Source organism: Engraulis encrasicolus, chromosome 19 (assembly GCF_034702125.1).
Source record: "Engraulis encrasicolus isolate BLACKSEA-1 chromosome 19, IST_EnEncr_1.0, whole genome shotgun sequence".
In the NCBI taxonomy this organism is placed as follows: domain Eukaryota; kingdom Metazoa; phylum Chordata; class Actinopteri; order Clupeiformes; family Engraulidae; genus Engraulis; species Engraulis encrasicolus.
Window position 1 is genome coordinate 2,782,812 of NC_085875.1, and position 25,770 is coordinate 2,808,581.

Sequence of the window (25,770 nt, forward strand, 5' to 3'; positions counted from 1 at the left end):
GCCAATCGATGCCAAGCGACTGACGCCTCTCCACCAATGGGTGAAATTCTCCACTGCAAATCATAGATAGTAAACAACATATTCCAGCATGCCGTGCGATTTGACATGGGGCTACTCCCCCTCTGACGAAGGCCCTTGCGACAACTGAGGAGAGAACGCAGCATGAAGTTGGTGCCGTTGTAGAACTAATATTTTGATTTGTCATGTGTATATTTGCGCCTTTGTAAGCACACGGAGACGATGAGTTTCTTGAATAGGACCACGACACTGCGAACTCGCAGTATAAGCTTTGTTCAGCGGTGGTTTTCAAGTGCTACGCCAGAAGAAAACAAAACTGAACTCCTGGCACCTAGTGACCCTGCGTACTCCAGGGCCGTTACGCACAGAAGTGACGCTAATTCTGTGCAGGTGAGTGTTGCCACACTGTATAACAAGTGCACACGGACTTACAAAGTAGGTGTTTATGATCGATTTGTTTAACCCTTTCTTGTCAGCCTGCTTGCAAAGCCACATGACATATTGGAGGCTATCAGGTTCACTCAGTCGTGCGTCTGGAATGATTGGCCAATCTCCTGCTGCAGAGTTTAGACTCGTTATTAGTATAACTTTGTGTTCATAGTGGCTGGACAGGGCCTTGAAGAAGCTATAGCTGGTCTTTGTCAACCTGATAAGTAGCCTATCCATCGCTCTTGCCAGACGATGCGTTTTCGGTTCAAACCAACACATGTCCCAGAAGTTCAACAAGTAAACATCCACAATCTGTAGGGCAATTTAGCTAAGTGTATGAACGCACTACTGTCCTATTACTAGAACATGACCTACATGTTTTGACTCTTGTCTTGCCATTTACATCCGCAACTGACATTATTTTATTGTGTAGGCCTAATTTCAGGCCACTTATCTGAAGTCACACCTGCTGAGACGTGAGTCACCTGAGTTGAACAAGGGGTCACACTTTCCTCTCTCATGTCCTGATAACCTGCTATAAATGGTTAACCGCCAGGGCCGTTTCTAGGTATTTTGGGGGCCTTTGTAAACAGGAACTTGGGACCCTGGAGTACTGTATGTAGTAGAGCAGCCCTCAGGCACCACACAACAAAGCCTTTCAGGAGGAACTGAAAATAAACAAATCGCTGCGTAATGAATGTATCTTTCCCCTTTTGCATACTGATGTCATTCAAGCCTCACATGGCATGACAATGACGCAATGTTTAGATTTATTTTTAAATTATTGCATGAACTTAAAAGGAAATATGTTATCCAGTAAAATTTGGGTTGGATTATTATATATAATGTTTTTGTCGTTTATTTATGTCATGGTCAATGTCATGACTTGGTTTACAGTTAATTAGGTATTTATGCACCATGAAATTCCAATCTACATGCACTCATTGGTTGGCCATTAAAAGCTGACTAAACAAAGTGTAGTGTAGCCTTCATAGGTTTCCTGAGTGTTATACATGCCTTATACATATCAAGACACGCACCTTTCTTTCTAGCCAGTGTTTCATAGTTATTTCATAGTTATTACTTAGGCCTCTGGAGGGAGTTTGGCCAGGTATTGCGTCAATGTGTCTACCAACCTGTGTCACTGTCTGCCTGTGTCTTTGTCTGTCTGTCTGTGTGTGTGTCTGTCTGTTATTTGTCAATAACTCCATCATCAGTGGCTCAATTGTTCCCAAATTTGTCTTAGGCTTATAGGCAAATAGGAACATTCTATTGCAGTTCCATTAGAAATTGATGTCACATAAGCCTCAACGTCACTCGAGGGCAAGGGAGGTATTTTTCAATAACTTGGCTCAGTAGTAAAGGAGCAGAGGTCTAAGTTAACCCTGTAGTAGTGGGAAATCAAGAACCTTGAGTCCTCATTTTCTTAACTGCGGTAAATGACACCTGTGGGCTGTCTTTTTGCAAGTTTATCACTTAATTTGATAGACAGATAGACATGATCAACAGACGTATCACTTAAAAATCATGTTCTTGGCCCAGCCGTGGCTTAGTCGGCTGGGCACTGAACTGTTACACAGGCGGGTTCGATTCCCGACCCGGGTCATTTCCCCCCGATCCTCCCCCATCTCTCTCCCACTCATTTCCTGTTCCACTGTTCATTGTCCTGTCTAAATAACCCCCACCCCTCCCCCACCCAAAAAAACAAACAAACAAACATGTGTTTACAATACCCCCCAGGACACCACCTCTGATTGCGCTTGTTGTCTCTACTGTCTAATGGCCCTTGTCCACATGTAGGCCTAATAAACTGCTGTGTCTGCTGTCCATATGTAGGCCAAACAAACTGTTGTCTCGTTGTCCATATGTAGGCCTAATAAACTGTTGTCTCGTTGTCCCTTGTCCATATGTAGGCCTAATAAACTGCTGTCTCGTTGTCCATATGTAGGCCTAATAAACTGCTGTCTCGTTGTCCATATGTAGGCCTAATAAACTGTTGTCTCGTTGTCCCTTGTCCATATGTAGGCCTAATAAACTGTTGTCTCGTTGTCCATATGTAGGCCTAATAAACTGTTGTCTCGTTGTCCACATGTAGGCCCAACAAACTGTTGTCTCGTTGTCCACATGTAGGCCTAATAAACTGCTGTCTCGTTGTCCATATGTAGGCCTAATAAACTGCTGTCTCGTTGTCCATATGTAGCCCAACAAACTGTTGTCTCTGCTGTCCATATGTAGGCCCAACAAACTGTTGTCTCGTTGTCCATATGTAGGCCTAATAAACTGTTGTCTCTGCTGCCTCTTGTCCTCATGTAGTCCTAATAAACTTTTGTCTCTGCTGTCCACATGTAGGCCAAACAAACTGTTGTCTCTGCTGTCCATATGTAGGCCCAACAAACTGTTGTCTCGTTGTCCCTTGTCCATATGTAGGCCTAATAAACTGTTGTCTCGTTGTCCATATGTAGGCCCAACAAACTGTTGTCTCTGCTGTCCATATGTAGGCCCAACAAACTGTTGTCTCTGTTGTCTCTGCTGTCCCTTGTCCCTGTGTAGGCCTCCTCTCCGGTCTCCAGAGATGTGCGGCGGCGCGTGCTGCTGAAGGACGATCTGCCATTCTCCGCCTTCCTGACCGACTCCTTTGGCCGCAGACACAGTTACCTGCGCATCTCACTGACTGAGAAGTGCAACTTCCGCTGTGAGTGAGCTTTGCATGTTCAAGAACGCAGAGTAGGGCTGGGCAATATGACGATATATATCGTTATCGTGATATAAAAGTGTATATCGGGCAATATGACCATATATATCGTTATCGTGATATAAAAGTGTATATCGTGCCCTTTCTCCTATATCGTTTATATCGTGATAGTAATTTTATCAGTTGTATACAATTGAATATCATTTAATGACATTTCAGGTTGTCACAATACACACTATAAGTTTGTGTAACCGTAAAAATAACAACAAAAAAGCTCAATTTTAAAGAAAGGTTGTTTTGCGACATGAAAAAATAAAGAGCAATTAAAGAGAATAACGGAAAGCGTATGTAATTGTGCTATATCGGGATATATATCGTTATCGTGATATAAAGTAATCCATATCGTGATATAGTTTTTTTTCCATATCGTCCAGCCCTAACCACAGTGGCACAGGTGCTGGACAAAATAAAATAACTGAAGTGAAGGACAAATGTCCGCAACGCTGTTAATGCTCCCAGTTTTTATTGGCACGATGTTTTGGACCTCAATCCTTCTTCAAGTTGCATTTGAAGAAGGACTGAGGTCCGAAAAGTCGCGCTAACAAAAACTGAGAGCATTAACAATGTTGCGGACATTCATTCTTGACTTTTGTCCTATGCATGTTGGCATCTTCTACCACTGAGGAACCTGGGGGCACTGTATACATATTCCAAGATCCTGGCTCAGTTGTAAACCTGGTTAAGTTAACTTTGAGGTAGAGGTAAATCATTGAGTAGAAGAGCCTGGAGTCCTTTTTTTTATTAACCAAAGAGCACCTCTGTGATATCTTTTAACAGGTTTACCACTTCCTGAAGGTTAACTTAGCCAGCTTCATCATTAAAGGACCAGTTCAGTCAATTTCAACATGCAGTTGTAATGCTCACACTACCCTGGACTTGTCAGTACCTGAGGTTTTTTTTTTTTCTTCTTCAGCCTTTTCCGAGATCTTGGTCATTGTAATGGGGGCAGCGCTTTGTTTACATTTAAAAAAAAAACTGTTTTATTTATTCCCAAAAATATCCGAAAGGTTATACAACACCAGCAAACAACTAGCAAACAGCGGTACCTTTTGGGAAAATATTTGGAGTAGGTCAATGTTTTTCCTTTTCTTAAAATGTAAATAAACGCTGCCCCCATTAGAATAGCTCATATCTCGGAAAGGGCTTAGCCGAAAAATGTGGCATCACCGGGTACTGACAAGTCAAGGGTAGCGTGAGCAATACAACAGCATATTGAAATTGACTGGTACTTTACCATGTTCTTGGAATACCCCTGAGATAGGACTGACATCACCATTTTAGACTCAATAGCACCCTCTGCAGTTCAAAAAGGGGGCCAGCATATAAGATACACAAAAAGACCAAACCAAACACAGCAACTTGGATGATTAAATGTTGGAATCAGGGCTTTGAACCGTTATTTTTTCCCAAACGTTCCGTTCCGAACAGAAACGGAATTATAACGTTTCCGGTTATGAGTTCCACCAATAAATTGACGTTCCCGAACCGGTTAGAACAAAAAAATATTGTTCCCGGAACGGTTAATTTCGTTCCTGTCAGCTGATAACTCCCATAGGCCTAACTGACGTTAATTAACCAAGAAAGACGGAAGTGCAAATGAGTCAGCCTACATTCCAAACTGTTTATTCAAGCGGATGAAAAGAATATCCTCCAGAATTTTGTCATTCAGGGACGACCTAAGCGGAGAAGCAGAGAATAAACCTCAATGATGAAAATGCGCGCTCCACGCTGACTTGGGTCAAAGGGAGCGCGATGATAGACATTGTGAGTTTGTGCTTATTTGAAGCGGCCATGGATGCCCAAGCCCAATAACGTCGAACATTCTCGGTGCGTTTTACACGCGCTTCTCTGCAATGTCTTACAATGGTGCAATGGAAACTCTGCCCTTTTGTATGACAGTGGTTTCTCTAATTTAAGATGTGGAGTGGAGACTTTGTAATCCACAGCTCTCTCTCCATTCAGTCAGAGAATGTCTGATGTCACACAGGACGTGAACCTCAGCCGTCATGGTAACGTGCGCAGGAAAATAATTACTTTTTTTTTTTAGTTTGAGGAACGGTATTAACTGGTATTAACCGGTTACCATTATTTTTAAATAAGTGTTCCCGTTCCAGAACATAAAAAATAATAACGTTTCCGGTTTCGTTTCTGTTCCCTGTAAAATACAAAAAGTTCCCGGTTTTCGTTTTCGTTCCTTGAACCGGTTCAAAGCCCTGGTTGGAATGGTTGTGTACATCGATCCTGCTGATATTATATTTGTCCACAACTAAGCATGTTGACACTGAGGCAATATTTTGTTTTTGACCCTTACTCTTACTCTACTGATTACTTTGATTATTCTTTGATTACTCTACCTACCATGTTCTTTATTGGCTGATTTGACTTCAATAGATTCAGAGGGTCAAGAAAGTTTCACGTTATGAGAGAATGGAATTGAATTGAATTGAAAACTTTATTAGAGACTCAAAAAGTTCCATATAAGATACATAAAAAGACATAAAAAACACATACAAAAACAGACAGGTACATCACAAAGCACCAGTTCATTTGAAAACATATAAACATCTATACCAGTGCTGCCACAATTCAGAGAAGTACCTTGTATCACTCTGCCTGGTATCATAAAGAGTAGATATTATACCATTGCTTGATCCAGCAAGTCTACCCATAAATCTATGCATAAAATTTCTCAGCAGTGCATGAAAAGTGGGGACACTACAATTGACAAATAAAGTGCTTGCGCTCGTCCATCTTGGGAACTGAAGGAGAATCCTAAACGCATCATTGTATGCCACTTGCAGCTTCTTCAGCTTAGCTGTATGGTATTTACACCATAAGTGTGCGAGAGAAATGTTTATTTTGGTCTTTTCCATGAACTTGTGACTTTGCCTTGAACACCCCTACAGCTCCACCCCCTCTCTCTTGACGATCCCTCACATTACACTACATTACATTACACTACATTACATTACACTACATTACACCTGCACAAATACACCTCAGCAATGTATGAAAGCTTTGGAGAGCACACACATTCTTCCTGCTGCTATCTCCAGCGGCCTACCGTTAAAGAATTGAATTGTACTCTGACATAATTTGTGCAGGCCAGTACTGTATGCCAATTTAATCTTAATCTGACATCATTTACTCTGCAGGCCAGTACTGCATGCCAATTTAATCTTAAAGGTACACTGTGCAGGAAATGGCCAAAAAAGGTACTGCAATTATGCTGCTCATTGAAACTGGGATGCCTATTGCCAAATTTGATATTTTCATGAAAATTTACTAATTACTAAGCAAACATTTCCTAGTATGATCCAAGTAGTCATTTTTGCAGCTAAAAATGGCTATTTTTGGAAATTCAAAATGGCGGACAATGGAGAAGATCCCCCTTTTCATGTATGAAAAGTGCAATTTTTCCAGTCATAATGAATACTTAGATTTTTATGCTGGTGGTAAGTATTCATTAAAAAGGTAACATTAGTGAATGGGCAGGATGAATTCTGGAAATAAACAACTAAAAATCTCACACAGTGTCCCTTTAATCTGCCATCATTTACTCTGCAGGCCAGTACTGCATGCCCGAGGAGGGGGTGAAGCTGACCCCCCGCGCCGAACTCCTGAGCTCCGAGGAGATCCTCACACTGGCCCGCCTCTTCGTCCAGGAGGGGGTCACCAAGATCCGCCTCACAGGGGGGGAGCCCCTCATCAGACCTGACGTACTGGACATCATTGGTATGAAGGGGGGGGTGTACTGGACATTATAGGTAAGAAGCCGGGGGGGGCGGGGGGGTTATTAGACCTGACGTACTGGACATCATAGGTAAGAAGAAGGGGGGGGGGGGTGTACTGGACATTATAGGTAAGAAGAAGGGGCGGTCATTAGACCTGACGGCATGGAATCTATCCCTCAGTTAGGGTTCGTGGTCATGGTCTCCAAAGCCATGTGCTATGTATGTATGCCAAATGAAATGATATATATTCATAACGTAATAATAAACAGCCGTCATCCATCCTAAACCACACACGCCCTACGGGATTTACAGTAGGCAGGTCTCTAGACCTTTCACAAACTAGTACAAAGGCAAAGTGCAGTTACTATGGCAGCATAAAAACGGACAAAAATGCCTTCAAAATATTGGTAGTAGATTAGATATTGCAGTTACTAGCAATGTTTGTAGAACACATCACAATTTGGATCAGAAGGCTGTGTCACAAGATAAGGGAGGGGTTATGAAGAGCCTACCGGAAGCGTCGTGGGCTTAAATCGACGAAACGCTAGTGAAGGGTGTGGCCACTTGATAACCCCTCTCCTGATGGCATTCTTAGTACACGCTGGCACATAAAGGATAATTACAACTCGTCCTGTGTTTCTGCAAACTGAATTACTGCACTTTGCCTTTGTGGGGTAGAGTAATCCAGGCACAATGTAACTCTTGGTTCGTGAGCTCAATGGTTAGAGTGCTGAGGGTTGCAGAGGGTTACAGGTTCAAATCCCATACCAGCACCTTCATCCATGGCACCTAACCCCACATTGCTCCAGGGCCTGTAACAAATACCCTGAACCTAAATAAGTATAAGTCGCTTTAGAAAAGAAAAGCATCATCTAAGTGTAATGTAATTTAATGGTAATGTAATACTAATGTAATGTTTCCAGGTAAGATGCGTGAGTTTGAGGGCCTGAAGACCATGGCGGTGACCACTAACGGCCTCAACTTGACCCGCATGCTCCCGGGCCTCCAGAAGTCCGGCGTGGACCTGCTCAACATCAGCCTGGACTCACTGGTGCCCGCCAAGTTCGAGTTCATCGTCAGACGGAAAGGTAAGAAGATTGATAGATAGATAGGATATTTAATTGTTTTTTTGGAAAATCATTGTGTGCCATTTTCAGTGCATCTGGTTCTATTGCCAAGACGTACAATAGACAAAACACAATAGACAAACACTAGCCAGGCTGTGCCCTCCAACAGGGGATTCAGGCCGACCAGAACGGAGCCGGTGTCGGTGCCCGCACTCGTTACGTTCGGCACTAAAGTGCTTACCTGCGAACCGCCCGTGTTCATACCGGGCTCCGAACTTTTCCTGCACGTGACTCTGTTACCCGGATGAACCTGCTGACGCCCACGTTGTTGTCACGGTTCGCGGATATACTCTGTCGCTTATGTCGCCTGTATCGCTCATATCACTCTTGCTGTACACTCCAGCGATTCTCTGTCGCTTTATCTTGTCGCCACCGGTGTGTTCGCCCGGTTAGAAAGGCCCTCTGGGTGTTATATAATCCTACCCATTAACCTGTTTAGTTGCTTTCTAGCACAGTTGCAGCATTTTGTAGTTGTTTTTCTGGCATGTAGTTGCGTCAGCTAATTCCCTCAGCTGTAGTACAAAGTAGCAACACATAACACATTATATAATGTGATTCATAATGTCAAGTTCATGTAGAGTACCTGTTGGTAATATGGATAGTGTCACAGCCTTATGTCACTGGCACTTTTTGCCGTAGGGGACATAACAGATGTTTTTTTTAAACTTTCTTTGTATATCACATATTCTATATGGGTATCCGGCTGTCTGTCATGTGTTTTCATTATTGTGTGTGCGCGTGCATGCGTGCGTGCGTTGTGCAGGGTTCCACAAAGTCATGGAAGGTATCAGAAAAGCAGTTGAGATGGGGTTCCACCCAGTCAAGGTAAATGTGCACATGTTCTTCCTGATTATTTATTTTTTATTTACCGGTATTATTTATTTTGGTAAAAGGTAAAGGTTGTCATAATCTTAGTCTGACATCCTATAGTTATAATTCCTGCTATGGCACAAGAAAACTTCCCTTGGAGGAGGTCAGATGGATGATTTTGTGTTCTATTTAAAGCCTCTGCCTTTCATATACAACTGGAGTGGAATATTAGAGGTTCTGTTGAAATTTACATAGAAATTTGGGGGGCGCTGTGGCGCAGCGCGCTAAGCCCCCCGCATTTGGACTTTTTCATGCCCATGGGGACCCCGTTTCGAGTCCGGGCAGAGTAATTACCAGTACCAGTTACCAGTACCAGTTACCAAGTAATTACCAGTAATTACCAAGTCCCAATCCTCCCCCATCTCTCCCTCCCACTCACTTCCTGTCAGCATCTCATACTTTCCTGTCAGTAAAGGCATAAAAGCCCCCCAAAAATATTTTTTTTTGAAAAAAAAAGAAATTTACATTGAAATTTACACAGACATTACATTGAAATATAAATCTCGTCACCATGTCCTCGACTTCTCGTTGCAGGTGAACTGTGTGGTGATGCGGGGCCTTAACGAAGATGAGATTCAGAACTTTGTGGCTCTGACAGAAGAGATGCCCCTGGAAGTGCGCTTTATTGAATATATGCCTTTTGATGGTACGTTTTGTGGTAGGACATGTGTTTTACGGACATTTCTCCATTGTTAGGAAGTTGCAGTGCACCAATGGTTGCCTGACAGGCCAGACGCTTCATTTTGAATGACTTTGTTATTGAACATCAACTGTCAGCGATTGGTCAGAGCAGGTTTCAAACCAGAGCTGAGCTCGCTCCTCCCAGCTAAGCGCTCCAGGGCAGCGAGGATCCAGACCAAAAATGAATTACAAAGTAATTAATGTGGTCTGGTTAAGACACATTAGGCTAGAATGTTTTACCAACATGTCTCCAATTTTAGTTAGTTTGCAGTGCTGGGTGGGGCTGAAGGCCATGGCATGACTAATTACACATGACACAAGGGAAAAGGGAAATGCTGTCATGGGTCAAGGCATACGGAAGTTACTATTTTTAAGCTCAGTTGTGCCATCTTTAACAAATGGGGTGAGAGTTTGAAAGTTTAAAAGGCCCACCAAGCCTGACCTTTCTGTCAGTCACTCGGGCATAATTTAAAAACGCTAAAAAATGTTTTTTGTGTCCGAACTTAACCAAATTCTTTCGTTCTTGTTGTTGCTAGACTTGTCAAATCAAATCAAATCCAATCAAAGTACTGCGTTGAACAGAGATGTATAAAGTAGAACTACTGTTGAGGATGTAATTACAACTCTAGTAGTTTGGTAAAAAGGGAGAGGGCTGGAGGGCTGCAGCGTTCAAGTAGTAAAGGCAGGATGCCAAGGCACTCTTCTTAGATAAAACCGCTTTATTGTAGAGGCTAGTTCATGTTTGAACTTAAATAATTAAAAATACTCAGTATTTTTAATTATTTAAGTGTTCAAACATGAACTATCCTCTACAAAATTATCTAATAAGAGTACCTTGGCATCCTGACTAGTAGTTTGGGATTACATGGTTGCAACAACTACGTAATATCATATTACTAGTGTTGTTGTAACAGTACTTGTACTTTATACATCTCTGACAGTGAAACGGTTACTGTCCACAATAGTGGTAATACAAAGTCAAATACATTCTTTAGTGTTGATGTCTATGGACAGTAACAGTTACACTGTCATTGAGGAAATGCAGTGTCTCATCATGAGTGAATTCCAATATGCGACCTTGCCTGCTCCACTTGTGCTTGTGGCCTTGCCTCCTGGCCCCTCCTCCGTGGAGAAAGCATTTCCCAGCTGTCAGCCTAACCACAACAACTTTTGAGAGACTGTTTTTCATTCACCATCCCAATTGCAAATGAGAAGAAGGCTTTACAATTGAGCTTTGCAAGATATTGAAATATAATGCTGTGGTCAGTGATGTCATCATGACATATTACTTCCTGGTACGAGGAGACAAGCACAACTGGAGGAGGCAAGGCCGCATATTGTAACACACTCATTGCCTCCATTCCTATATGTTTCCTAGGCAACCGGTGGAACTTCAAGAAGATGGTGAGCTACCAGGAGATGCTGGACCACATCCGGCAGCAGTGGCCAGACCTGGAGCTCGTACCTGGGGCCGAGGCTGACACCGCAAAGGTACAGACACTTACGAGGAGAAACTTTCAGTAGAGAAAGTGCGCTCAACTCCGAAAAGTTTCTTATAAGGTCTTTGGGATCGAACAAACAGCAAAGTTCTGAAACTCTGAAGAAGGCTTAGGACGAAACGTCTGCCTATCTGCCATGCTAACCCAGTATTAAAACTGCAAGAAACTGATCCGGGAGTGCGGCTTACTTACGAAGAGAAAGAAATCCTCCAGCACTCCTGCGCTTCACAATCTGGTGCATCATGGGAGAGGACTAAGTGCATGTAAGAAAGAAGGAGTGCGTTCCAATATGCGATCTTGCCTCCTCCACTTGTGCTTGTTTCCTCGTACCAGGAAGTAATATGTCATGATGACATCACTGACAACAGCATTATATTTCAATATCTTGCAAAAGCTCAGTTGTAAAGTCTTTTTCTCATTTGCAATTGGGATGGTGAATGAAAAACAGTCCCTCAAAAGTTGTGACTAGGCTGACAGATGGGAAACTTTATCGTTTTCTCCACGGAGGAGGGGCCAGGAGGCAGGGCGAGGCCACAAGCACAAGCACAAGTGGAGGAGGCACGGTCGCATATTGTAACACACTCAAGGTCACCGGAGCATCTCCAGATGTAGAGGGCGTTTTTTTAGCTTTATTGGGGGCAAGTTTCGACATTGTCTCGTCTTCCTCAGTCAATATTGTAATAATACTAATGTTTCAACATTACTATTATTCAATATTGACTCTGAGGAAGACGTGACAACGTTGAAATGTTAGTCTTAGCATTTACCCCAATAAAGCTGACACTGAACTGCCTTCTACATCTGAAGATGCTCCAGTGACCTTCTCTCTTGCGTACAGCAACTTCCTTTGTCATGATGAACAAAATGACACAACACATACACCACACAACACACACGCACACACACACACACACACACACACACACACACACACACACACACACGCACACACACACACACATGCATGTACACTCATACAAACCTACACACACTCTCACATTCGCATGCACAAACAAAACAAAACAGCTGTTTGTAAGCCCACACACACATGCACCGACACACACACACGATGCAATCGCAGTGCTCTTTGCTACTTCGAAAGACACACACACACATACACACATACACACACACGCACACACACACACGTATGCAAGAGGGCCCAGTCTGAATTGCGCTGTCTTGAAGCACACGCACACACACATGCACGCACACGCTCACGCACACGCACACATTTACCCATAACACATTTATCCAAAGCAACGTACAGTTATCACATGACTATCCATGTAGCAGTTTGGGGTTCGGTGACTCACTCAAGGGCTCTTCAGCCATGCATGAAGATGTAGGGAGACACATTCATCCTAGTAGTAAGGCTGGATTCAAACTTTTCAACCCTCTTATTCAAAGATCTCCCAAACCATTAGATCACAGATGCTCCAGATTTGTAAGGAATTGTGGAAATGTAAAGACTATATACAGTAATAGACAAATAAATGTCTGACATTATGGGACGTAATGATTTTGCATAGTAAGACTGTGATGGAGTGACCATCACTAGCGTTGTGGGTGTGACTAACATGCCATTGAGCCTGGCTCTTTGGTGTAGCGGTCAGAGACCCAGTTTACTACTCCAGAAGGTCTGGGTTCGAGTCCCAGCTGGGCAACTCTACTCCCCTTCGCTACAAAGACCTCGAGGGAGCATCACATCAGTTCAAGAAGAACTCAGAAGTCACAAGTTATGTGCAGTTGGCAGTTGTCGAAAAGCAAGCCTGGCTGTGCTGAGTTTCTCGAAAGCGTAGTTGCTGCTAGCCAGTTAGCAACTTGGGGAGTTGCCAGTGTAGAGGTTTGGTCTTAGTGAGACCGCGAGGAAAGTGCTATTTCTTACGCTGTTACTTCTCCGACCAAAAGTTACTGTTTCCACTGTCTTTGTCCATGTAATTGAAATAAATCCACTCCACAACGTTTTGAAATGATAATCAAAGTTTAGTGTTCTTCTTAAGGTATTTACAAAACGTACATGAACTAACAAAAAACATCAACTACTGAAAATAAAAGGTTTAAATGTCCGAAGTTGAAGAGCAACAGAGGCAACAGGTAAAAAGACTGTTCGCTTCCACGGTTCCTTGCGATCTGAAATGAAAAGCGCGAGAGGCTATGGAAGCCGGCTCGTGAGTCTTAAAGCGACAGTACACATTTTTAATCCAAAACAAAAAGTTATCTTATAAACATGAATTCTTATTCTTTTATCTTTCCTACATAATATTCATCATTTTAATCATGAAATTAACTTATCTATGAAATTACAAATTCAAATGAAATTATTTATTATCTATTTATGCATTTTTAAGCAATTTCTATTTATTTAACTTAAAGTCCACTTTGGCCGCTACATACCCGGCCCCTAATTGCTTTCTATCCAAGAAACAATTACAAAAAAGAAGGTTAATACTTAACAGTCCTTTTCATTCTGCTTCTTGAAGCAGGCAGAGTTTGGTGATCGGCCGCTCAAGTTCGTTCGTCTTCGTCTTGACTCGAACCTTGCGGACGATTCCATGCTCGTCCACCACGATCTTCACGATTCTGCCCATCAGCCATGATCCTCGGGGGGCTGATTCGTCGACGATCAAGACTACGTCTCCTTGGCTGAAGTTGCGCGCTGGATGGTTCCACTTCTGTCTTTTCTGGAGTTGAGGCAGGTATTCTCTGGTCCAGCGTTTCCAGAACAGATCGCTCATGTACTGGACTTGCCTCCATCTCTTGCGTGCGTAAGTATCATGCTCGTCGAAGACGCCCGGTGGTAAGTTGGGGTTAGTCTTGAGCAAGAGTAAGTGTTGTGGGGTAAGAGCTTCGAAGTCATTAATGTCATTGGATGGCGTAGTGATAGGTCTACTATTCAAGATGGCTTCACATTCGCAGAAGAATGTCTGAAGACCCTCTTCGTCCAAGCTTTGCTCTCTCAATGTAGCATTCATGATCTTCCTGATGGAACGAATCATCCTTTCCCACACTCCTCCGTGGTGGGATCCGGATGGTGGATTGAACAACCACTTGATGTCACGTTGAAGCAGGCTGTTCTCAATCTGTGCAGCATTCCACTCCTTTATTGCCTTTTTCAGCTCATGGTCAGCTCCGACGAAGTTGGTCCCGTTGTCGGATCTCATTTCCTTCACCTGACCCCTTCTCGCGATGAAGCGACGTAGAGCTTGAATAAAGGAGTCGGTCTCCAGTGATGTTGCCATTTCGATGTGGACCGCACGACATGCAAGGCAGGTGAATATCACCCCGTATCTTTTGACAGACACTCTTCCACGCTTGACGATGAATGGCCCGAACAGATCCACACCCGTTCTGGTGAAGGGTGGTTCATTTGGTAGAACTCGGTTTCTTGGTAAGTCTGCCATCACTTGTGTACCTGATGCACCATGGTGTCTTCGACAGGTAGTACACCGAGACAGCATTCTTCGAATTGATGCGGGAGCACCGATGATCCAGTACCTTTGACGTACGTGAGACAAGACATGATTACGTCCACTGTGCCCTAGGCACTCGTGTGCATCCTGGAGAATCAAGTCCGCCACATGATGGTTCTTAGGGCTGATCATGGGATGCTTGGCTTCGGCTGGCATGGATGCTCGGCTGAGTCTCCCTCCAACGCGAAGGATTCCTTCCTCAAGTTGTGGATTGAGTCTGAGGATTCGACTACTCTTCTTGACAGAGTCCTTTCTCTGAAGAGCAGATATCTCTTCTTGGAAGCTATTGCTTTGGCAATGGCAGATGATGGCGATCTCCGCTTTCTGTAGGTCATCCACTGTCAGGTAAGTATGTTTGAGATTCTTTTTGTAGCTCAACATCTCCTGTTTCAAATGTTGTTCATCGCTGTCCAATTCATTCAACTCTTTTCTCTTCCTAGACAGGTTCACCAGGATTTGCTTGAGTCGCGTGAACCACGCTACGGCCTTCTTGAGCCGTATCCATGAAGAGAAGTAGTGAATTAGTTGCTGCATAGCATCAGTGCTTTCTACAGTGGTAGCATTAACCAGTACGCCTTTCTTCACCTCAGGATCCTCAGCTGTGAGCTCTTCTTGGTGTTCGGGGTTGACTGGCCACTCTCCTTCTGGTTTGCTAAGGAAGCTGGGACCAGCAATCCAGACCTCGTTCTTCATGAAGGCGCTCACCCTTTGACCCCTTGAGGCGCAATCGGCTGGATTCAACTGAGTGTTGACGTAGCTCCATTGGTGCACGTTTGATGCTTGCAGGATTATGGCAATCCTGTTTGCCACAAAAGTCTTAAACCTGATGTTCTCGTTGGCTAAGTACTTGAGTACGGTAGTACTGTCCGTCCAAAACTTGGAGTCCGCCAGTGGCAACTGAAGCTCTTTCTTCAGCATGACATCCACCTTCGCAGCTAAGGCAGCCGCCGTCAGCTCCAACCGCGGGATGGTAGTTGGTTTCAGAGGGGCGACCCTCGCCTTCCCCAAGACGAATGAACAGTGCACTTGGTTACTGCTATTCTTCTGGACTAAGTACGTGACAGTACCGTAGCCTGTTTCACATGCGTCACAAAAGTGATGCAATTGAGCTTGCACAGCTTTGCCGAAGTCAGGTGGCTTGAAGCATCGAGTCACTCCGAAGTCAGTGAGCTGTTGAAGTTCTTCAGTCCACATGGTCCATTGTCGTGCGAGGAGTTCTGGCACGGTGTCATCCCAGCCTGTTCTTTGTCTACACAATTCTTGCAGGATGTTTCGGGCAGGTAGTATGACTGGAGACAACATTCCAAGCGGGTCGTAGACTGAGCTCATTACGGACAGGATTCCTCTCCTGGTGAGAGGCTTCTGCTCGATGTTGACTTGAAACTTGAACTGATCTGACCGGATGCACCACTGTACTCCCAAGGCTCTCTTGATGGCGAGTGAGTCCTGGTCGAGATCAAGATCCTTGACTTCCGTCGCTCGGTCTTCAAGCGGAATGGTTAACAGCACGTTTCGACTGTTGGTCGTCCATTTTGTGAGTCTAAAGCCTCCTGTTTGACAGATGGCCGTCAAGTCATGGAATAGCTTGATGGCTTCTGGTTCTGAGTTGACCGATTTTAGACAATCGTCGACGTAAAAATTGTTCAACACTGTGTCCACAGCTGCTGCATCGTAAGTACTCCTGTTGTCCTCGGCACACCTTCTCAGCGCATAGCTCGCGCAGCTGGGTGAGGAGGTGGCTCCGAACAAGTGTACCTCCATTCGGTATTCATGCAGCTCCTTCGATATGTCCCCGTCAGGCCACCATAAAAACCTGAGAAGGTCTGCGTCTTCAGGTGGGACCTTGACCTGGTGGAACATGGACTCCACATCGGCCATGACTGCGATTGGCTCCTGACGAAATCGAGTTAAGACACCAACCAGGCTGCTGGTCATGTCAGGGCCTTGCAGTAGTTGTTCATTGAGTGTGGTTCCCTGGTACGAAGCACCGCAGTCGAATACCACTCGAAGTTTGTGCTTCTTGGGGTGGTAGACGGCATGATGCGGAATAAACCACACCTTTCCATCGCTCCTGCTTAGTTCTTCGTCTGGGACTTTGACAGCGTATCCCTTGCTGATTACTTGGTTCATGAAGCTGACGTATTCCTCTCGGAATGTCTGGCTTTTCTGAAGCTTCTTTCTCATGTTGAGCGCTCGTTGCTCTGTCATTGCTCTGTTGTTAGGCATTCTCACCTCTTTGTTCTTCAACGGCAAACCGATAGAGTAGTGACCGTTGACCAGCTTTGTGGATGTGGTAACTCTGTCCATAAACAGTTGATCTTCCTTCGACATCTCAAGCTGCACTCCTTGAGCATTCTCTGGAAAATCATACTTGAATTGTTGCGTCCACAATTCTTCAAGTCGAGCCACCGATATCCGATTCATTTGGATCTGTGGGTGTCCATCCTTTGACCAGCTTCTGATGTTCTCACGCAACGGCCCGTTCACGGTCCACCCCAAGGCTGTACGAATGGCATACGGACCATGGTTCACACTGCGGATAACCTCTTCTGACTCCATAGCCTTTGCGACGTCAGTCCCAATCAGAAGATCGATATCCGCCTTGATCGATGGAATTCGTACACCTCGTAAGTGTGGCCACCTATCCACGTCTTCCTGGGTTGGGATGTTCTCCTGACTAGCAGGTATGGCCTTTTGTGTGAACACACCAGTGAGTTCGACAAAGTCGTCACCCTCCAGACTGCTGACTTCTAGGTCTGGTAGCACTTTGCATGAGACGGCTTTTTGGTCTCCCATGGTTGTAAGTAGGATGTTTACATTTGTTCCTGGCAAGTTAAGGTTGTTGGCTAGCTTGTTAGTGCAAAAGGATCCAGGATGCCTGGATCCAGGAACGCATAGCAAGTCAGCACCTTGTCACCTTTCTTAGCCTTCACTCTCACTGGAACGATGGCGAGGACGGTTCCTGTACCCCCGGCCCCAGTCTGAGAGCAAGTTTCTCCAGCATCCACGAATCCACTGATCACAGTTTGTTCTTCCTGTGAAGACTCCTCTTTTTGTTCCTCCCGTGAAGCGTTTTCTTTCGGTGAGTCTTTAGGTTTCTGCTTTATGTGTAACAGCGTCGGGTGCTTAGCTGAACACAACTCACAGCTCTTCTTTTCTTCACAGGCACTGCTCATGTGTCCTCCTGTAAGACAGCTGAAGCAGAGGCCCTTGCTTTTAAGGAATTCCAGTTTTTCCTTGTGCAACTTTTTCTGAAGTTTCCTGCACTGTTCCATTGTATGATCACCCTGACAGAAGGTACAAGGTTTCACGAAAGCCATGTTCATGTTTGGTTTCTTCTCTTTAGCTTGCTTGTCAGCACCAGCAACATATTTCACTGCTTTCTGCTCTTTAGCTTCAGTGGCTAATGCTGTGATGTTTTTCTTGACAGCTGACTTTTCAGGTTGTCGCTTGGTCTGACCTGAGATTTCTCCAAACACAGGGTGTGCTGCCATTTCAGCCTGTTTTGTAACAAATGACACCACGTCTTCAAACTTTGTTCGCCGATCTTTCTTCTGAATGTCAATGGCGACGCTCCTGAATCTCTCCCTCAGCCTGTATGGGAGCTTGGAGATGACTGTGCGCATGTTCGCGGCATTCTCCATCTCATCCAAGTACTCTAAGTCCGACATTGCATTGTTACAGTTGGTCAGAAACAGAGCATATGCTTCAAGTGCCTTGGCGTCATCTGACTTTATGGTAGGCCAATTTAGAGCCTTGTCAAGGTATGCCATTGAGATTTTGTATTTGTCACCAAAGCGCTCCTTTAATAATTTCTTGGCTTCAGGATAGCCCTGATCTGGGTCCATGTGAAAACAACTGCGCACTAAGTCATTAGGCTGACCGCTTGTGTGCTGTTCCAAATAGTAAAGCCGATCTTTGCTGTTATCAGTTTTGCTCTCTATGCGATGCTCGAAAGCTCTCATGAAGAGACGGTATTCCATTGGATCTCCTTTAAACATTGGAATGTTTGGTGATGGCAATGTAGATAGCTTTTGTTGCTTAATTAAGCTCTCAGTTATTTCGTTTTGGCGTTGCATGACGGAAACTAGGTTATCTGAGTTTGTTGAATTGCCCTTTGGAGTGACATGCACTTGTCGTGTAACAGGCACTGGTCGTGCAGCAGGCGCTGGTCGTGCAAGAAGCACTGGCTGTGCAACAGGCGCTGCATTGGCAGCTATTCCACTATGGCTGTGCTGAGATACATTACTAGCCCCACCGCTCCTATTGTAGCTGACATGTTGTCTCTGAGTAGCCATCAGTGACTCCCCTCTAGAGCCTCTAGAGCCTCGTGACACACGTGAGCCTTCTTCATATTTCTTTAGCACGGCTAATTTTGCATCTTTTTCATCAAGCTCTGCTTGTAACTCCAATTCTTCTTTTGCAGCTTTGAGCTGTCGAGCCTGTTCCTTAAGCTTTAGCTCCTGCTCCTTTAGCTGTAGCTCTTGCTCCCTTAGTTGCATCTCATGCTCCTCCAGAGCTCTTTTTTGTTTCAATTTATCTGTCTTGCTTAGCAAAGTAGCTTGCTCCAATTCAACTTTAAGGCGTTCAGCACGAGCTGCTGATATCACAGTAGCAGAGGAGACAGACCTGGCTTTTCTACTCCTTCCGGATGAAGCTGAAGCGCTATCTTCAGGATGTACTTCATTGTTCATTTTTTGAGACTCTTCAATGCGAAGCATTGCAGCCTGTATCCATGTATTAACTTCTTGCACAAAGTTACTGTGCTCATCATATCTTGGCTGAAACCAATCACTTTGATCTGCCTTCATGTTCTCTAAACATCCAAGCTGACTGTACAGATCTTTCACATCAGCATTTATCTTACTGAATTCTTCTATCAGCTCTTCATATTTGTTTAACAACTCTTGTGTTATAATTTCCACGTTTGCATCATCATCCATTAAAGCAAGCATTTCTTTTCTTTTCTCAGTCAATTTGCCTAGCTTGGCTCTTCTGGAGCTGATTTTCGTTTGCAGATTATTTTCCAATGACACTTGTGTTGGTCTAACCAAACGTTTTTCCCCCGGAGGGCTTACCGTTTTCTCCTCCTCGCTTGCCATGATTGCGTTTGAAAGTCAGTCCGGTTTTTTTCCGATTCCACTTGCGACAGTCACGTTGCAGCCACGAGCCGCTTGTCCACTCACCAGCCACGAACGCAGCGCGTGATCATGCTGCTTCCAGAAGTCTCTCGGTAAATCTCTCGATGAATCTTCTTTTCCACTTTCAGCAAACCTCTCGAAAATGTGTAGCCCACAGTCAAGCAAGTCTTTTTACTAATGTAGAGGTTTGGTCTTAGTGAGACCGCGAGGAAAGTGCTATTTCTTACGCTGTTACTTCTCCGACCAAAAGTTACTGTTTCCACTGTCTTTGTCCATGTAATTGAAATAAATCCACTCCACAACGTTTTGAAATGATAATCAAAGTTTAGTGTTCTTCTTAAGGTATTTACAAAACGTACATGAACTAACAAAAAACATCAACTACTGAAAATAAAAGGTTTAAATGTCCGAAGTTGAAGAGCAACAGAGGCAACAGGTAAAAAGACTGTTCGCTTCCACGGTTCCTTGCGATCTGAAATGAAAAGCGCGAGAGGCTATGGAAGCCGGCTCGTGAGTCTTAAAGCGACAGTACACATTTTTAATCCAAAACAAAAAGTTATCTTATAAACATGAATTCTTATTCTTTTATCTTTCCTACATAATATTCATCATTTTAATCATGAAATTAACTTATCTATGAAATTACAAATTCAAATGAAATTATTTATTATCTATTTATGCATTTTAAGGCAATTTCTATTTATTTAACTTAAAGTCCACTTTGGCCGCTACAGCCAGTAAGACATTGCATTGCAAAACAACAAAGTAGCTAATGTCGTAAGCAACTATGGTTTCGAGAAATGCACCTCTATTTTGTTCCAAAGACTGGGTGTTGACATGACCGTTCCTTGTCGTTACAGCTCTACAGAGTTCCTGGTTTCCAGGGTCAGATTGGCTTCATCACTTCCATGTCAGACCACTTCTGTGGCGGCTGCAACCGTCTACGCATCACTGCCGATGGAAACCTTAAGGTATTAGCCTCACACGCCAATTCACAATTCACATAAAACCCTAGGTTCATCATTGGAAGACCTCTATGATTGAAAACTTGTAACTCTTGTTATCTTGGTAAAGATTGGCTTAGGGGTTCAGTCTTGCACCCCACAGTGTCTCCTGCCCTGGCTAGGTCACTTTGGTCACTTCACCAGTGTATAATGATAAGAGTCAACATTTTGAAGAGTGAATTTTGTAGATTTAAGTTAAGTAAAATATCCAGGTTCAAAACTAAAACACTAACATCTTACAAACCAATGAAGACTTTCATGCCACAAGTCTGTGTCATGTAGATGCTTTATAAACATAAATTCTATTCGATAAAGTGTGTATGTTGTCTGGAAATGGATTTTCAAATAGAAACTATATGTGAATTTGATCAATGCGCGTGTGTTTGTGCATGGGTACATGTTTGTCTGTGCATGCTTGTGCGTGTGTGTGTGTGTGTGTGTGTGTGTGCTGTGTGTTGTGCAGGTGTGTTTGTTTGGGAACTCTGAGGTGTCGCTAAGAGACCAGCTGCGTTCCGGATCTTCAGATGAGGAGCTGCTACAGGTCATAGCTGCTGCTGTCGGACGCAAGAAGAAGCAACATGCAGGTAAACATTACTTCATTACTTTATTACTACTATTATTATTATTATTATTATATAAGTTCATTACCTCAAGAAGAAGCAACATGCAGGTACACATTACTTTATTACTTTATTACTTTATTACCTCAAGAAGAAGCAACATGCAGGTAAATATTACTTTTTTACTTTATAACCTCCTCAAGAAGAAGCAACATGCAGGTACACATTACTTTATTACCTCAAGAAGAAGCAACATGCAGGTAAATATTACTTTTTTACTTTATAACCTCCTCAAGAAGAAGCAACATGCAGGTACACATTACACATTACAACATGCAGGTACACATGTCTTTATTACTTTATTACTATTATTACCTCGAGAAGAAGCAACATGCAGGTACACATGACTTCATTACTTTAATACCTCAATAAGAAACAATATGCAGGTACACATTACTTTATTATAGCAACATGTAGGTACACATTACTTTATTACTTAATTACTTTATTACCTCCTCAAGAAAAAACAACATGCAGGTACATATGTCTTAATTTCCTCCTCAATTAACAGCGGTATTATTTAACAATTTCAGTATAGTATAAAAACGCGGAATGAATGAATGAGTGCCTTATTTCCAGCTCCTTTCCCCCTCCTCTCCTCCAGGCATGTTCAGCATCTCCCAGATGAAGAACAGGCCCATGATTCTTATTGGTGGGTGATCTCCTAGGTAACCAACATCCTTTTTGTTATGCTTGCTTGTTTGGCTTGTTTTTTGTTGTCATTAACAACAAACAACATTCATTTGGATGTTTATTTTTATTATTACAAGAAAAAGCAGAAAGATAAATTTGTTTGTCAAGGTTGTATGAAAGTCTAATGGATCAGGCAACTTTTACAGGGTTCCGGAGAAACTGTCCATGCTTTTCTATTATTATAAAGTACAAGTCATTGTATAATATGTAATGTAGTTATACAGCGGTTTCTGTCTTTGGAGTTGCTATCAGTGATGGGCAAAATGGATTAATTAATTACAATCTAGTGCTACATACTCCAAATGACCTGTTTTTACCTCTACAATTCAGCCAGGTGACTGGCTGGTTGACTGAACTCCTAGTTGAAAGTTCATTTGGAATATGTGGCACTAGATTGTGACTACTTAATCCATTTTGCCCAACACTGGTTACTATACAATATGTATACAGTATATTATATGTTAAGTAAATGTATTTTGAAAAAAACATTTGCTTCCAACAGGTGGATTACCTGAAAAGCTGCTGTGGCCCAGACGGGAGATCGACTCGGCTCTTCAGCTTAATTCAGCTGAGTCCTCCGCTGCTCTTGCCCCAGCCACAGCACCTGAACTCAATCTCTATGGAGATGCATTGAACACTTTTGCGGGCACAAAAGTGACTACGGGTCCTCACAGACCACCTGTGTCAGACACTGCATTGTATGATGATGCAACATCTGACTCCGTTTCTGAAAGAACGCACAAAAAACGAAATGTAAACACGCACAACAACCTACCGGGTCTGCGGCGGCGGTACGGACACCACCCTGCTCCAAGACTTCATGATTTCAGACCTTTTATATCCCCTCTACTAAGAACACACGACTTGCCATTAGTGCAGCAAGCACATCAGCTGCACAGCCAAGTCCCCCATGCCAACCAAGTCCATCATGCCAACCAAGTCAATCAAGCCAATCATGCCAATCAGTACTCAAGCTCTACAGTAAACCAAAGTCAAAGCTCATGCCCTACCGCCCCTACCCCCACTACCTCCTCTCCTACTTCAACCACCATCTCTGACCACCTCACCCACACCGAAACCCAGTGTCACGCCACCACCTCTGGCCACCTCACCCAAACTGATGCCAAGGTTCGTGCCACCTCCTCTACCCTCCTCACCCACACCAATGCCATTGCCCAGGGTCGTGCCCCCTCTGACCTCCTCACCTCTGACCACCTCACCCACTCCGATGCCCAGTGTCACGTCACCTCCCCTGCCCACACCACCTCCCCCACCACCTCTGACCACCTCACCCACACCGACGCCCACGGCCGCGCCTCCATGGTGGACGTGAGTGGCAAGGCCGCGACGCGACGCTCTGCCACGGCCACGGCCACGGTGCGTCTGGGCGCTAAAGCCTACGGCCTGGTGCGCGACAACCAGCTGGCGAAGGGCGACGCGCTGGGGGTGGCGCGGCTAGCGGGCATCATGGGGGCCAAGCAGACGGCCGCCCTCATCCCGCTGTGCCACCCGCTGGCGCTGGACCACGCCGCCGTCTCCGTGGAGCTGCGGGAGGACGGCGAGTCGGCGGTGGTCACGGCGACGTGCCGAACGAGCGGCCCCACCGGCGTGGAGATGGAGGCGCTGACGGCCGTTACCGTGGCGGCGCTGGCGCTCTACGACATGTGCAAGGCCGTCAGCCGGGACATCGTCATCACCGACGTCAAGCTGCTGGCCAAGACGGGAGGGCAGCGGGGAGACTACACGCGGCAACAGACATAAACACACACACACACACACACACACACACACACACACACACACACGCACGCACACACTCTCCATACACACCTGGCCAAAATGGGAGGGCAGCGGGGAGACTACCAGCCGCAGTAGTGATGAACACACACACACACACACGCACACACTCTCTCTCCATACACACCTCTTCAAGACGAGAGGGCAGAGGGAGGACTACACGCGGCAGCAGTTATGAACACACTCTCTCTCAGCGGTCATAAACACACACTCTCCATACACACCAGAGGGGAGACTACACACGGCAGCCGTCATAAACACCTCTCTCTATCTCTATCTCTCTATCCATCTCTCTCTCTCTCTCTCTCTCTCTCTCTCTCTCTCTCTCTCTCTCTCTCTCTCTCTCTCTCTCTCTCCACACATACACCTCTCCAACATGGAGAGCTGGAGCAGAGACTACCCTGCCTCTCCGCCTCTCTCCTTCTCCACACATTTCTCTCCTGGCGTGCATTTCTCAAAAGCGTAGTTATTAGCAGTTAGCAATTTCGGTAGTTGCAAATGGGAAATTGCATTGCAACCAACAAAGTAGCTAACATAGTTAGCAACTACGCTTTCCAGAAATACACCCCTGGACAGGGATACGGAGAAGAGACTGCCGACGTCATCATCATCAGATATGAACTCCCGTCTCTCTTGAAACCACGCACATGTCTCCATTCCACTGCTGTCTCTCTACACGCACATGTCTCCATTCCACTGCTGTCTCTCTCTTTACACACACGTCTCCATTCCACTGCTGTCTCTCTACACACATGTCTCCTTTCCACTGCTGTCTCTCTACACACATGTCTCCATTCCACTGCTGTCTCTCTCTTTACGCACATGTCTCCATTCCACTGCTGTCTCTCTCTTTACACACATGCACTTCTGCATACCAAGACAATCACACATGACAATAACGCCCTGTCTCTCTCAATACACACGTGTCCCTACTAACGGCATTGCACATTTCAGTCCCTTAGACATCTACAGTGTTGCACAGCAATCTATACTGACGTCATCGGGTCACACACACACACACACACAGACACAGCTATCCATACCACCGTCACGAATCACCGTGCTTGTGCCCCTGTCTCTGTCCACACACACACACACACACACACACACACACACACACACACACACACACACACACACACACACACACACACACACACAGCTATCCATACCACCGTCATGAATCTCAGTGTTTGTACCCCTGTCTCTGTCCACACACACTCACACTTGTGCGCACATTCGTACACCTGTCCACAGCAGCATATCACCCGAAATCACATGAGTCATTACATCTCAAACAATGTACAAGATGAAAACCTCTTGTAAAAACATGGGGGCGTTTCTAGAAACTGTAGTTGTTAGCCAGTTAGCAACATGGATAGTTGCCAATGGGAAATTGCATTGCAAACAACAAAGTAGCTAACGTAGTAGGCAACTATGGTTTCGAGAAATGCACCCAAGTTGTGTCCCCCAGAGGACTGGCTCTTAACACTAGCGAGCCTGTAAACAGTGTTGCCAGATTGGGCGGTTTCCCTCCCAATTGGGCTGCCTAGAATGGCTGTCTGCGGGCAGAAACAAGTAAAAAGGGGCATTTTGGCGGGTTTTCTGCAAATGTTTGGCCATAGAAATCAATAGACTTTAGTTCAAATTAGGCTGGATTTAGTGCTTCCAAGCGTGTTTTGGGCATTTATTTTTTGGCTGGAAATCATCAGTCTCATCTGGCAACCCTGCTTGTAAAGGTACCTCGAACTTTATGAACTAGAGTTTTGTAGTTCACGCCAGTGTTGCCAGATTGGGCTGTTTCCCGCCCAATTGGGCTGCTTTGGATGGCCGTCTGCGGGTAAAAATGGCATTTTGCAGGAAAACCCGCCCAATTTTGCCCATTGAAATCAATAGAATTGGGCGGGATTTAGTGCTTCCAGGCGGGTTTTG

The 25,770-nt window shown here is 44.6% G+C and overlaps 2 protein-coding genes across 4 annotated transcripts; both read left to right on the forward strand.

Annotated features, from left to right (window-relative positions):
* The first annotated feature begins 155 nt into the window (after positions 1 to 155).
* On the forward strand, positions 156 to 22,030 carry LOC134469943 (molybdenum cofactor biosynthesis protein 1-like). Of its 3 annotated transcripts, none has more exons than XM_063223964.1 (10): positions 156 to 408; positions 2,998 to 3,139; positions 6,767 to 6,934; positions 7,857 to 8,021; positions 8,824 to 8,885; positions 9,465 to 9,576; positions 10,990 to 11,102; positions 20,585 to 20,695; positions 21,192 to 21,312; positions 21,953 to 22,030. In XM_063223964.1, exons 1-10 carry the CDS (start codon positions 241 to 243, stop codon positions 22,006 to 22,008), a joined length of 1,218 nt encoding a protein of 405 aa, XP_063080034.1. In that variant the 5' UTR covers positions 156 to 240; the 3' UTR covers positions 22,009 to 22,030. The 3 variants fall into 3 exon arrangements, with proteins under 3 accessions (XP_063080034.1, XP_063080035.1, XP_063080036.1); XM_063223965.1 differs by lacking the exon at positions 21,953 to 22,030 and adding an exon at positions 21,686 to 21,755; XM_063223966.1 differs by lacking the exons at positions 8,824 to 8,885; positions 9,465 to 9,576.
* Positions 22,031 to 22,343: 313 nt separating this feature from the next.
* LOC134435154 (cyclic pyranopterin monophosphate synthase-like) lies at positions 22,344 to 24,510 on the forward strand. The gene is made up of 2 exons (XM_063184005.1): positions 22,344 to 22,375; positions 22,872 to 24,510. Exons 1-2 carry the CDS (start codon positions 22,344 to 22,346, stop codon positions 23,800 to 23,802), a joined length of 963 nt encoding a protein of 320 aa, XP_063040075.1. The 3' UTR covers positions 23,803 to 24,510.
* The last annotated feature ends 1,260 nt before the right edge of the window (positions 24,511 to 25,770 follow it).